The 15000-nt window shown below is 44.1% G+C and overlaps 1 protein-coding gene across 1 annotated transcript in view; it reads left to right on the top strand.

Moving 5' to 3' along the window:
* brinp1 (bone morphogenetic protein/retinoic acid inducible neural-specific 1) overlaps nt 1–15000 on the top strand; it is a 152822-nt gene that overhangs the window by 23599 nt on the left and 114223 nt on the right. The window contains exon 2 of the mRNA XM_062554299.1: nt 9935–10202. Within this exon, the coding sequence (XP_062410283.1) occupies nt 9985–10202 (218 nt within the window). The 5' untranslated portion in view covers nt 9935–9984. The remainder of the gene's footprint in view (nt 1–9934; nt 10203–15000) is intronic.

The raw sequence follows: 15000 nt of genomic DNA, 5'->3' as shown, positions 1-15000 counted from the left end.
GGCAGGGGGGGGGGGGGAGGGGGGGGGGGGGGGGGGAGGGGGGGGGGGGGCGGGGGGGGGGGGAGGAGGTCGACGCATACACACATACAGTTTCTGACGGGGAGATGGAGCAAGGTGTGTCATCCATCTCTGTTCTGATAAGGGCTAGCAATTTCCACCCATATTTTCTGTGATAAACGGAGGTACTGAAATTCATTTAGGAAGCTGCGATTAGAACCCAGCTGCTGAGCTGCGGCAGACTGTTCTGCCATCACCCACTGATGCATGCAGCCACTGAAACCATTTTACACACCACAGCAATATATTATGACATACTGTATATAAGTGCACTAAATAAATATTATATATAATACCGTATTTATTTATTTTTATTACATTTTTTATTATTTATTACATTTTCTCAGGTAATTGAAATAATTATCAACAATACAGGGTATTTATTTATTGATAAATGCCACTCTCCGAAAGCGTACTGTGTGCTGTAGCAATGTCATTAATTGTCCACAAAATTGTCACGGTAACAATAACACAGTATACCACGGTAACACTATTTATATCTGTTTATGAATACATTTATAACACGCTATAGCATTATATTGTGTTGTGAATGTGTGTGTAGCATAGTCATTGTGTAAGAGTGTTATTAACAATATCCTAAAGTGCCAATCTGAATGCATTTTTCTATGCTGGCACACACACACTCTCTCTCACACACACACACACACACACACACACACGACTACCACACTCACTCATACAGACATATGTGAACACATTCACACACAGATTTCATGTTAGAGTTGCTAATACACTGTTAAGGGTGTTAACGGTGCCACTTGTCTCGGCCCTGCTGTCTCCATGGCCAGCGTGAGGATAACCCGTTGTGTCTGTTACACATGTAATGGCCCAGCGCGTAAGTGGAGCGTTGGCGTTTAGCGGTGTGTTTGGGCCCGGGGCGTGCGGAGGGCCCGGTGGGCGAGGGCAGTGCGTGTGACCGGCGCCCGCAGCTAGCGCCCAGTTTGCCTCCTCGCCCATCATGTCACATTATTTCAGGGACGCGTGTTGCGCCGCGCAGCCTTGCAGCCTCTTCTGCCGCTGCATGGAAAACCTATTAGCTGGAGTGCTTCTCGCTGTTCCTCTCTCCGTACCGAGCGGCGCCAAGCAGACGGCAAAAAAAAAGAACAGATGAAGAATAAGAAGAGGGGGAAAAAAACAAAAAGGCCAAATAGTGGAGGCATTTGGGGAACGCAGTTTTTAGACTTCTATCTGAAGGTCTTAAAAGTGCTGGGCAGGAGGGAAAAGCAGCGACTGAATGGCTTATGTGACAGGATAATTACCAGCCATCAAACACGCTGTATTTTTAAGGAGAGGCTGGTGCTGAGCGCGAGGCTTCTGTGCTGAACATTCCCTCTTTGAGGACAAGGTCTTGTGCTGCTGACGACATCCTTCCCCCAGAGAACCAACGCACCGTTTGTCCAGGCGCCGCTCTGCATCTGTGTTGCTGCTGCTGACTAATAGGGGCATGATGACTGTGCTGTGGGAGTATTGTCATCTCATTGGGTCCTTACATTTACATTATTTTTTACCGCTAAAAAGATGATCAGGAGATTTCATTTCCTATACTACATATTTTTCCCTGACGGGCTAACATGGACAGAAGTGGCAGAACAGTTAACTCTGGGGATTCTTCGGTTTAATTTAATTGCTTGCTAACCTCCTGTGCCAAATTTATCTGGACCGAACGCCGCAACACCTTGGGCAGCCAAGCTGTCCACTCATGCCACTCAAACACCTTGTTTATGACTTGGCCTGCTGACAACTCACTCACACGGTGCATGGGTCCGACCCTACACACACACACACACACACACACACTCACACACTCACACACTCACACACACACACACACACACACACACACACACACACACACACAGGTGACCTAACCTCTGATGACCCCACGTCCGTAGCGTAGCGACCACTGCTCCTATTGATCCCTCCCCTCAGCTCTAGATGGGAGGACAATAATTCAGTGGCCAGGTAAATTGGGACGATAGCTCAGCCCATTAGTGAATTAGTTTGTTTTTAAAATCAGCCATTGATCCCTGTTCCGCACTCCGATTGGTCGGCAGGCGCGGCAGGCATTTAATTACGGAGGCAGACTTGCTGAGCCGCAGCTCTCTGAAGGTCAGAGTGGCGATACGGCTCTAAATAAGGCACCAAGAGGGGAGAGAATCCGCTCCAAATGCAGTTAGGGCCCTGGCCATTCCTCTCGGCCGCGCCGGCCATTGCAAGTGGCAGGCTATTAGCAGACCTGTCCAGAAGGGGCTCCAGGCAGGGCAGCGGCCATCATTTGAATAATTTTGGGAGGCTTGTCAGAACAAGAGAAATGGACCTCTCTTCTCTCTCTCTCTCTCTCTCTCTCTCTCCTTCTCTTTCTCTTTCTCTCTCTTTTTCTCTCTCTCGCTATCCTTCTTTCTTTCTTCCCCAAAGCTTCCCTCTAGCTCCCAATCTCAGTCACTGACACTATCAAATGGCAATATGCAAATCCGGTGCAGACTGGCTATGGAGAAGCTCTTGGGAATCACACTGGGAGGTGATTGACACTTGTTTTAGAAGCTGCTTTGCTTCTTACTGCTTTTGGAGCAGTGTTGTGCCAGCTGCTTGCGTTGTTGTTCAGCATCTTTATTTTCATCCAAAATACACCTGGAAAATGCAGAAACTGAACCTTGGAAAGCCGATGTATTTATAAACAAGGATGATGTGCTGAACTAACTGTCATGTGGTGCTTTGCCATATAGCTCTAATTATGTAGATTCATGCCTGTGGGGTACTTTAAAGATTTCATATACAAAACTTATTTTTTCTTCATTTAAAAAATAAATCTGATATTTTTTTACAGAGTGTAGAGACAATACTCTTGGAGAAAGAGATTCATTGCGTGTCCTGTTTGTGTGAGAGGGTGAGAGCGGAAGTCAAGCGTGTCTCTACCTGAGGATAGGTGCCTGATTAGAGGGCCTGAGTCAAGCGTGTCTCTACCTGAGGATAGGTGTCTGATTAGAGGGCCTGAGTCAAGCGTGTCTCTACCTGAGGATAGGTGCCTGATTAGAGGGCCTGAGAGCAAGGCACCTCTGGCCCATCAAAAGTAATTGAACTCCTGGATCGTTGAAGCTGGTCTGAGCCCCAGAATCCAAAGCTCCGGCTTCCGCCGCTCCTGCACACCCGTTCTTATTGTTGTTGTCGTCTCCACGGAGCGCCGTGTTCCAGAGCGGTCAATAAGACCCCTCAAAGCCGCTCCTGGACGCCGTGTTCTAGAACGGTCAATAAGACCCCTCAAATCCTCTCCTGGACGCGCACCGCCCTGTAGAGCCCTGGGACCACTAGCACAAGAAGCCTCTTATTCACACACACACACACACACACACACACACACACTCTCTCTCTCTCTCTCTCTCGCTCCTAATCGTGTTCCATCCCCTAGTGTCCGGGGAGTGCTAGCACAAGAGGCCTGTTATTCTGGTGAACTCTTTGGAACAAAGGAAGGCCCAGGCCCCCTGAGCCGGACAGCACAGATCGATTAGCTCGTGACAAAGCCCGCCAAGTCAAAGACTTTGTAATCAGCCCTGGAAAACAAGCCTAATGTGAATCTCTGAAGTGTCACATAAGCACTTTTTAGCCTCTCGTCTTTTACAAAAAAAATGTGCTGATTGAATGGAAGTTAGCAGGCCGGCGGGAGGGCGGCCATTAAAAATGTCCCTCAGGGGGATCCATCCGTTCACTTGTCTGGGGACACACTCCTGTCCTCTTACATCACGCTGCCTTCAGGTGATATATAATATATACTGTGTGTGCACTCATATGCCTTCAGGTAATATATACTGTGTGTGCACTCATATGCCTTCAGGTGATATACACTGTGTGTGCACTCATATGCCTTCAGGTAATATATACTGTGTGTGCACTCATATGCTTTTCTCTAAGTATGGTAATGATAACGCAGTAGTTCTTTACTTCAACAACAACAGGAACAACAACATCAATAGTAGTGATAAGACTACAGTATAAAGAGTAGTGATAAGACTACAGTATAGTAGTGATAAGACTACAGTATAAAGAGTAGTGATAAGACTACAGTATAGTAGTGATAAGACTACAGTATAAAGAGTAGTGATAAGACTACAGTATGAAGAGTAGTGATAAGACTATAGTATAAAGAGTAGTGATAAGACTACAGTATAAAGAGTAGTGATAAGACTACAGTATGAAGAGTAGTGATAAGACTATAGTATAAAGAGTAGTGATAAGACTACAGTATAAAGAGTAGTGATACGACTACAGTATAAAGTTAGGATAGTGCTGGTAGTAATAGCAATAGTAACCTGTGGCAGTAATATTCTCACTATTTTATCAGATGTGACGTGTAATTCTCCCACCGTTGGCGTGGTGGACGCTCATCTGCGTGTGTGTCTGGGTCATCTCGTCATCTGCTAGCGTCCGCACTTAAACACAACGCCTGGGTCATCTCGTCATCCGCTAGCGTCCGCTCCTAAACACGGCGCTTCACTGTGACAATTCACACTCCGGCCCCTCTGGGCCTGGCTATGTGTGAAGATGAGTTGAGATTTGCAAACAGTGTGCATCCCCCGCTAGCAGCACAACATCAGAAGGCGTGTGTGTGTGTGTGTGTGTGTGTGTGTGTGTGTGTGTGTGTATGTGTGTGCATCCCCCGCTAGGAGCACAACAGCCCAAAACAAAGAGATGTGGAGAGAGGGGCGCTGGGAGGAGCCCGGCTGCAAATTCAATTTGGACTGAGAGGCCCATCAGAAGGCATGTGTGTGTGTGTGTGTGTGTGTGCGTGTGTGTGAGAGAGAGGCCCATCAGAAGCTGCTTTTAGCTCCACAGGCAGCGCACTCTCCAGCCCCCAACCTCCTGCAGAATGACGAGTGTGTCGGTGCGTGACGAGCGCGAGATGGGACACAGTAAACACTCAGCAGCGCCCTCTCTGGCCCAGTGCTGGTACTACAGTCAGGAGCGTTAACGTGGAGCACTCTTTCACATTGGAGCTTCAGTGGTGCTGCACATGAACATGGATGTGAAAGTGTGCCAATTTAGTCTTGACGTTTATTTAACGAAGTTGGAACCTTCAGTGCATCATTTCATCTGGGCCCCAATGACTTACTGACATTCTATAGGTTTCAAATAGGTTTCAAATAGGTTCCATATAGGTTTCAATTGGGTTCCATATAGGTTTCAAGCATGCTAATAAAGAGGTTGGTCCAGACCCCTCACGTGGCCCATTCAAATGTTGGGACATACTGTACTCATTCTCTACTAAATATGAGTGGAGTTTGTGATGGTGTGTGTTGGTTCAGAAATCAGCTGTGTGTTAGTTCTAAATGTATATCACAGACGCCATGAAGGGATGACTACATAGCCTCATTAGTGTCATAAAGTGCAATGTGTGAGTTATGATATACAAAAGGGACACGACGTTGCCAAACTGCCAATCATGCGTTTTCATTTGTTTAGTCATTGATAAAGAAACTCTTGCAGAGGCGTGTAATTGTGAATAGTAATTGTGCTCCGTTCACACATCACACTTGTCAGGTGGGGTGTGAGAGTGTCACACTTCATCTGCGCCATGGAGCCCTAAACTCCAGATTGCGTGTGACAGCTATTTACGCTAAAACTATCATCAAACACCACCCGCGACCTCCATGAGCAATCTATAGCAGGCAGACGGCGGATTTGAGTTTCATTAAGGGCTGTCAGACACAGAGCCTCCGCAGTGGCAGACTCAGCTTTGATGGTCGTATTACAGAGCCCATGACTACTTGCCTTTCACAGAACTCATTTCAACCGCCGCGAGAGAGAACAGTAAATCAGCACAGTGAGCACTTTAGAAAGAGGAAGAACATTCTCTCTCTCTCTCTCTCTTTTCTCGTTTTTTCTCCATCTCTCTCCCCCTCAGTACCCGCTGGTGTTGTAAGCCCTTGGGGCGAGCGGTCAGATTGAATGTGGAGATTTGAGTTGTCGTGGAGACGTGATGGAGGAGGAGGAGGAGCAGGAGGAGCAGGAGGAGGAGGCGTCTTCTCTCAGGGGAGGTGGTGATGTCACGTGACCCCACAGACCTGCTTTGTGACTGGAAGGGTCACGCTAACAGCTTGGGAGTGTGTCAGCCGAGTGGTGTGTGGACGAGGACACGTGTGTGTGTGTGTGTGTGTGTGTGTGTGTGTGTGTGTGTGTGTGTGTGTGTGTGTGTGTGTGTGTGTGTGTGTGTGTGTGTGTGTGTGTGTGTGTGTGTGTGTGTGTGTGTGTGTGTGTGTGTGTGTGTGTGTGTGTGTGTGTGTGGAGGGGGGTTCTGTAAGGAGGAGGTTGTTGAGTGGTGAGCCAAGACTTTGGTGGGGGTACTGTAAGGAGGGGGCCAAGACTCTGGTGTCCATGCCAAGGCTTGGGCTTTGATCACCGAGGTTTGAGACAAATGCAACTCAGCAACCCAGCACATGAAACCCAGCACACTGTCCTGCGTTGGCTGGAGGGCTGGGTATCTCTAGGCTGGGTAACTCTGGGCTGGGTAACTGGGCTGGGTAACTCTGGGCTGGGTAATTCTGGTCTGGGTAACTCTGGGCTGGGTAACTGGGCTGGGTAACTCTGGGCTGGGTAACTGGGCTGGGTAACTCTCAGTGCTCTCTCCCTCTCTCGTCTCCACATCCACCGTCACCAGCACAGAGACTCAAGTATTCCCATATCTTTACAGCCGCCCAAATCTATGGCACATATTCTTATGTCCAGTGTGTTTTTTCACACACCTGCATCAGGCTGTTTAATATTTCACACACAGTAGGGTGATTTATGTAATCCGTGTTCTTTTAATTCTCCCCCCTCACCTTTCTCCTTACAGATCGTGTGTGTGTCACCTCACCTTTCTACTCACAGATCGAGTGTGTGTCCCCTCACCTTTCTCCTTACAGATCGTGTGTGTGTGTCAGTGCGCAGTGTGTGTCCATTTCTAGCCGCGAGGGCATTATTGGGACACACACGTCCCCTCCACCCATTCCCCCATTAACCTCTCTAACGCTACAATATTAATCTGGCCACCAGCAGACATTAATATTGCAGCCCCGCCGGTGCATAAATTCATGCGTCACACAGCACACTTGGCCTGCCTCACGTGCCAGAGACCCATTGATGAGGAAAACACACACATCTCCCCCAGTCCTGCACACATCTCACACACACACACACATCCAACTCACACCCATACATCTCCCCCAGTCCTGCACACATCACACACACACACACACATCCAACTCACACCCATACATCTCCCCAGTCCTGCACACATCACACACACACACACATCCAACTCACACCCATACATCTCACCCAGTCCTGCACACATCACACACACACACACATCCAACTCACACCCATACATCTCACCCAGTCCTGCACACATCACACACACACACACATCCAACTCACACCCATACATCTCACCCAGTCCTGCACACATCACACACACACACACACACACACACACATATCCTCCAGTTCTGCTTGCATCTCGATGTCCACACACTTCCAGTTCACACACACACATCTCCCCCAACTCACACACTTCCAGTTCACACACACATCTCCTCAGTTCTACTTGCGTCCACACACATCCAGTTCACACACACACACACACACATATCCTCCAGTTCTACTGGCATCTCGATGTCCACACACTTCCAGCTCACACACACACATCTCCTCCAGTTTTACTGGCATCTCGATGTCCACGCACTTCCAGTTCACACACACACATCTCCTCAGTTCTACTGGCATCTCGATGTCCACACACTTCCAGCTCACGCAACGGAATGTGTCTGTGTTGGCCTCACCTCCCGCCATCTCTCGTCCAATTAGATGCTGCATTGTTCTGCTCTGACAGGCCTCCTCAAATGAGTCTAAGCTAATTATCTTAAAGGGGCCTCATTAGATTAAGCTGCTGCACATTTGTCATCGCCACAGCGCTGTTGGTTAGGCCAGCATGCCACTGAGCTGGGGACACCAACAGGCCTTGAGCTCTCAATCGGCTAACTGATGGAGACAGGGACACTGGTGGAGGAGAGGCCTGGCATTGGGTGCTTTGGTGTGAGTGTGGGTGTTGTTGACACTGTTGGCAATACATCTTTAATATGTATATATATACAGTATATACAGCATATATATATATATATATATATATATATATATATATATATAAAATGACGATGCACGGAGCCAGTGATGAGTTGAGTTGCAGAGCGGTGCAAGGGACCAGTGTGGTGGAGAATGTGTTTGGGGTGAAACTGTCGACAGTACAGAAGTGCATTTGATATATGTTATGGAAAATCAGTATATACGTCTCTCTGCTGCTTAGGGAAATGCTGAGCAGAACGGAGCTTTGATATCCGTCTCTAAACGAAGTGTTTTCTCCACTAGCCGACTCCGGGGACGGGGGTTGAAATCAAGGAATCGTTTTCCCTAAAGAGAAAAATAAACAAGACGGGAAATCTCACTTCTGTTTGTCAGTCTGTGTCATATAGTCTCATACACTAATACAGCATGAGAGAGCCTTGCTGTGTGTCACGAGTCCCCTTTAATAGCACGGCGTAAGACAGTGTTGTAGCCAGAGGCCAAAGTTCTTAAGCATAATTACTGATGGAAATGGCTGTCTTATCTGAGACGCGAGACATGAATCCAGTGGCAAGTGGATAATAATGCTCCGTTGGTGACACAGTCCTTTGATTGAGTGTGTTTCGCTCCGGCATGCAGTGTGTGTGTGTGTGTGTGTGTGTGTGCTTTTGGTGTTCTTCATTTTTATGGCCCTTGTCTGTGGATAATACAGAGCAGGGGAAACTAGATTTGGGGGGGGGGGGGTCTCTGAACAGCTCTGACAGCAGAAGCTTCTGCTACAGCAGTCTGACGGATCCATCAGATACTGTGTGTTCTGCTCACGGCTACATTTATCATCTACGGAAATATACTGCAAACTCTTAGAAAGACAAAAGCATTATCAACAGGGCAAGAGGGCCAGTTGGATGTTCATGATTTTCATCGTAAACACACATCACAGCATCTGCCTTCACTGGTTTAACAACAGGGCCCAGGCATCTGCCCAAGAGCTGCTGGACATCTGCCGCGTACAGTACGCTAGATTACTGTCTATTAACGACCCATTAGACTAGACTAATATGGATCCACTTCCATGCATTTCCATTCATTGTTATTCTTTTATTAAATGCTATATATACTGTATATATTCAATTCCAATTTTCTGTGTTTTACAGTTTCAATGTTTGCCCTCAACAACCAGAAATACTCGCTTTGTATTCATTTTGTCTTTGAAAACGGGAGACACAGTTCTTCTGCTCAAACAACTCCATGTCCCAACATATCGTAAGGCAGCTTCTTAACCTTGTCGGAGTGCATCACAGCTGCAATTAGTCTGCATAAAGAGAAGGCCGCTCGCGCCCGACTCTAATAGATTTCCATGTGGGAAAAGGCCAGCTGTCCTCGTTAGAATGGAGCCCCGTGCCCTGGGTCCAGCACACAGCCCAGAGTGTTTGCACAAAGGTAAATAAGAGAAGAAAGCTCGACAGGATATTTATTATTCCCAGCAGCCAAAAGGACAATAAAACATCTCGAATAGCAACATCTGCAGGTCCTAGCCTTGTTGTGTTACATCAACAACATTAGGCTTTGATTCATGGAGCCGCTCTGAGCAAAGATTTCAGTACAACTTCAGCATTTAATATTTCTTTTCTTTTTGTCTTTCTCTTGTTCTCTTCTTCCCTCCTTTCATCTCTCCACCCCACCCCTCTGTCCCTCTCCCTCTGTCCCTCCCTCTCCCTTTCTCCTTTCTCCTCTCTCTCTCTCTGTCTCTCCCTCCCTCCCTCCTCAGGTCTCCACAGAATGGAGCGAGAATGAACAGCGAGCGGCTTGAGGAAAAGCATGAACTGGAGGTTTATTGAGGTCATCTGTATCCTGTTTATATGGGAACATATAACAGTTGAGTCTTCCCGCCCGGACCCGTCCGCTAACGAGCAGCATGTCACCAAGCAGTTCGATTGGCTCATCTCCGACCGAGGGCCCTTCCACCATTCGCGGAGCTACCTCAACTTTGTGGAGAGATACACACATGGGTTCACCACCCGGTATAAGATGTATAGGTGAGTGGCCATTTTGATGGTGTTTATGTGTTGCTCTATTGGTGTTCAATCAACTAGAAGCTTCCTTATGTGTGCACTCTCTTTCTCTCTCTCTCTCTCTCTCGCTCTCTCTCTCTCTCTCTCTCTCTCTCTCTCTCTCTCTCTCTCTCTCTCTCTCTCTCTCTCTCTCTCCTCTCTCTCTCTCTCATATCCCAGTTTCTCTGAAAAGCCTTGGTTTGAGGCGAACACATCTTAGTGGAGGTTGTTTAATACTTTACCAGCCCGTGTAAAGCTGGACGGAAGCTTATAAAAAGTACTGCCCTCTAAACTGCCCCCTTTATCAGCTTACGGGAGGGCTTTTAGCTGCAGAGTGCCTCCACCGTGCGCTATTCTTCCTCTGGATTGAAGCCGGGCCCGGTCAGAACGCAGTTCCACTTCAGCATATGTTGACGTCTTGTCTGCAGCAAATAACACACTCTTACTGAACTATTTAATGCAGCTCATTTTTCAAGCGCAACTTACATCACAAGATATTTATGGCTGCTTTTAAGTGCAGTTGCAGGATTGCAAAATTCTGGTTTCGTTGCTAATTGGTATTCCCAACAGATCAAGTCAAGGATTGCTTTTGGCAGAAGTCTGAATCTCACTGTCGCAGACGTTAGCACAAATGACTGGACCAAGGGCATGACTGGACCAAGGGCCATTTAAGTGTTGGCTCTTTTTTTGGTATTACAGAGACATTGTTTGGCATGTTTATCACTGTAAAGTCTGAACATAATTCAAAATCTGAAGCAGTATTGAAAAAAGTAATCAGAAATCCCCACCGTGCTGCTCATAAAAACAAAGCTCTCTGGCTCTGCACAGCATCTGAAGAAGGGATATTGTTATGAAGAGCAATAACGCTTTGAGGCGTCTGCAGAAACAATACCCGCACAATTTGCATCAAATTGGAATACTGCCTTTCACATAAATTGAGGTCAGTTAGGGACACCTGGGTGCGCGCTGTCCCCCCATAGCTGTGGTCATGCCTGGGTGCACGCTGTGTGTGTGTGTGTGTGTGTGTGTGTGGGCGGTGAGAGGGAGTGCGGCGCGATAACTCGGAGGTTAATGATCTCTCCAGGCGAGGTTATCGCTGAGGTACATAATCATTCTCACTCTCAAACACGAGCCCCCCCCCCCCACCCCTCTCACACCACCCCACCTGCCTCCCCCCATCTCTCCATGCAAATGAAGAAATCACAACGTTTATCATCAACACATTTAGATCACACCACTTAAAGCCCCATGCAGTCATACACTGTTATACCACTCAGTGGGACCATAACACAGTGTATTTAAACACACTCTCATGCAGTCATGCACTGTTTTCAGTGTGACCCTAACACAGTGTATGTACGTAAACACACTCTCATGCAGTCATGCACTGTTTTTTACCACTTAGTGTGATCACTTGTGTAAGATGTTCCACACTATATTATATCACACACAGTAGTGTGCACATAATGAGGAATATAAACCCACACAGCTTTATTTGTAATAGAACATCAATTGTGTTACATGTTATTGTACAGGTTATATCACATAGTGTGTATACCGAAGGATATAAAACCACACTATTGATGTACTTCTGTAACATGAAATGCATTCGTAGTATTTATCCTGTTGACACACTTAGTAGTATTTATTTTAGTAGTACTACTTTAGTAATATTTATCCTGTTGACATACGTTAGCAGTATTTGCCCTGTTGAAACAATTTAGTAGTATTTATTTTAGTAGTACTTTTGTAGTATTTTTCCTGTTGACACAATTTAGTAGTATTAATGTTCGTAGTACTTTAGTAGTATTTATGTTAGTATTACATTAGTGGTATTTATCCTGTTGACATATTTTAGTACTATTTGTTCTTTTGAAACACTTTATAATATTTATTTTAGTAGTACTTTAGTAGTATTTATCCTGTTGAAACACTTTAATAGTATTTATTTTAGTACTACTTTAGTAGTATTTATCCTGTTGACATACTTTAGTATTTATCCTGTTGAAATACTTTGGTAGTATGTTTTAATAGTACTTTAGTAGTATTTATTTTAGTAGTACTTTAGTAATATTTATCCTGTTGACATACTTTAGTGCTATTTGTCCTGTTGAAATACTTTGGTAGTATTTGTTTTAGTAGTACTTTAATTTGTAGTATTTATCCTGTTGACATACTTTAGTACTATTTATCCTGTTGAAATACTTTGGTAGTATGTTTTACTAGTACTTTAGTAGTATTTATTTTAGTAGTACTTTAGTAGTATTTATCCTGTTGAAGTACTTTAGTAGTATTTATCCTGCTGAAGCACTTTAGTAGTATTTATCCTGTTGAAGTACTTTAGTAGTATTTATCCTGCTGAAGCACTTTAGTAGTGTATATCCTGTTGAAGCACTTTAGTAGTGTATATCCTGTTGAAGCACTTTAGTAGTATTTATCCTGTTGAAGTATTTTACTAGTATTTATCCTGTTGAAGCACTTTAGTAGTGTATATCCTGTTGAAGCACTTTAGTAGTATTTATCCTGTTGAAGTATTTTACTAGTATTTATCCTGTTGAAGCACTTTAGTAGTGTATATCCTGTTGAAGCACTTTAGTAGTATTTATCCTGTTGAAGTATTTTACTAGTATTTATCCTGTTGAAGCGCTTCAGTAGTGTATATCCTGTTTAAGCACTTTAGTAGTGTATATCCTGTTGAAGCACTTTAGTAGTGTATATCCTGTTGAAGCACTTTAGTAGTGTATATCCTGTTGAAGCACTTCAGTAGTGTATATCCTGTTGAAGCACTTTAGTAGTGTATATCCTGTTGAAGCACTTCAGTAGTATTTATCCTGTTGAAGCACTTCAGTAGTGTATATCCTGTTGAAGCACTTTAGTAGTGTATATCCTGTTGAAGCACTTTAGTAGTGTATATCCTGTTGAAGCACTTTAGTAGTATTTATCCTGTTGAAGCACTTCAGTAGTGTATATCCTGTTGAAGCACTTTAGTAGTGTATATCCTGTTGAAGCACTTTAGTAGTGTATATCCTGTTTAAGCACTTTAGTAGTGTATATCCTGTTTAAGCACTTTAGTAGTATTTATCCTGTTGAAGCACTTTAGTAGTGTATATACTGTTTAAGCACTTTAGTAGTGTATATCCTGTTTAAGCACTTTAGTAGTGTATATCCTGTTTAAGCACTTTAGTAGTATTTATCCAGTTGAAGCACTTTAGTAGTGTATATCCTGTTTAAGCACTTTAGTAGTGTATATCCTGTTGAAGCACTTTAGTAGTGTATATCCTGTTTAAGCACTTTAGTAGTATTTATCCTGTTGAAGCACTTTAGTAGTGTATATCCTGTTGAAGCACTTTAGTAGTGTATATCCTGTTTAAGCACTTTAGTAGTGTATATCCTGTTGAAGCACTTAAGTAGTGTATATCCTGTTTAAGCACTTCAGTAGTGTATATCCTGTTGAAGCACTTTAGTAGTGTATATCCTGTTTAAGCACTTTAGTAGTGTATATCCTGTTGAAGCACTTTAGTAGTGTATATCCTGTTTAAGCACTTTAGTAGTGTATATCCTGTTGAAGCACTTTAGTAGTGTATATCCTGTTTAAGCACTTTAGTAGTGTATATCCTGTTGAAGCACTTTAGTAGTGTATATCCTGTTGAAGCACTTTAGTAGTGTATATCCTGTTGAAGCACTTTAGTAGTGTATATCCTGTTGAAGCACTTTAGTAGTGTATATCCTGTTGAAGCACTTTAGTAGTGTATATCCTGTTGAAGCACTTTAGTAGTGTATATCCTGTTGAAGCACTTTAGTAGTGTATATCCTGTTGAAGCACTTTAGTAGTGTATATCCTGTTGAAGCACTTTAGTAGTGTATATCCTGTTGAAGCACTTTAGTAGTGTATATCCTGTTTAAGCACTTTAGTAGTGTATATCCTGTTGAAGCACTTTAGTAGTGTATGTCCTGTTGAAGCACTTTAGTAGTGTATATCCTGTTGAAGCACTTTAGTAGTGTATATCCTGTTTAAGCACTTTAGTAGTGTATATCCTGTTGAAGCACTTTAGTAGTGTATATCCTGTTGAAGCACTTTAGTAGTGTATATCCTGTTGAAGCACTTTAGTAGTGTATATCCTGTTGAAGCACTTTAGTAGTGTATATCCTGTTGAAGCACTTTAGTAGTGTATATCCTGTTGAAGCACTTTAGTAGTGTATATCCTGTTGAAGCACTTCAGTAGTGTATATCCTGTTGAAGCACTTCAGTAGTGTATATCCTGTTGAAGCACTTCAGTAGTGTATATCCTGTTGAAGCACTTTAGTAGTATTTATCCTGTTGAAGCACTTCAGTAGTGTATATCCTGTTGAAGCACTTTAGTAGTGTATATCCTGTTGAAGCACTTTAGTAGTGTATATCCTGTTGAAGCACTTTAGTAGTGTATATCCTGTTGAAGCACTTTAGTAGTATTTATCCTGTTTAAGCACTTTAGTAGTATTTATCCAGTTGAAGCACTTTAGTAGTGTATATACTGTTTAAGCACTTTAGTAGTGTATATCCTGTTGAAGCACTTTAGTAGTGTATATCCTGTTTAAGCACTTTAGTAGTATTTATCCTGTTGAAGCACTTTAGTAGTGTATATCCTGTTGAAGCACTTTAGTAGTGTATATCCTGTTTAAGCACTTTAGTAGTGTATATCCTGTTGAAGCACTTTAGTAGTGTATATCCTGTTTAAGCACTTCAGTAGTGTATTTCCTGTTGAAGCACTTTAGTAGTATTTATCCTGTTGAAGCACTTTAGTGT

This window comes from Sardina pilchardus, chromosome 14 (assembly GCF_963854185.1).
Source record: "Sardina pilchardus chromosome 14, fSarPil1.1, whole genome shotgun sequence".
NCBI classification, from domain to species: Eukaryota; Metazoa; Chordata; class Actinopteri; order Clupeiformes; family Clupeidae; genus Sardina; species Sardina pilchardus.
Note: the sequence above shows the minus strand (reverse complement) of the source record. Positions and strands in the feature narration are given on the sequence as shown.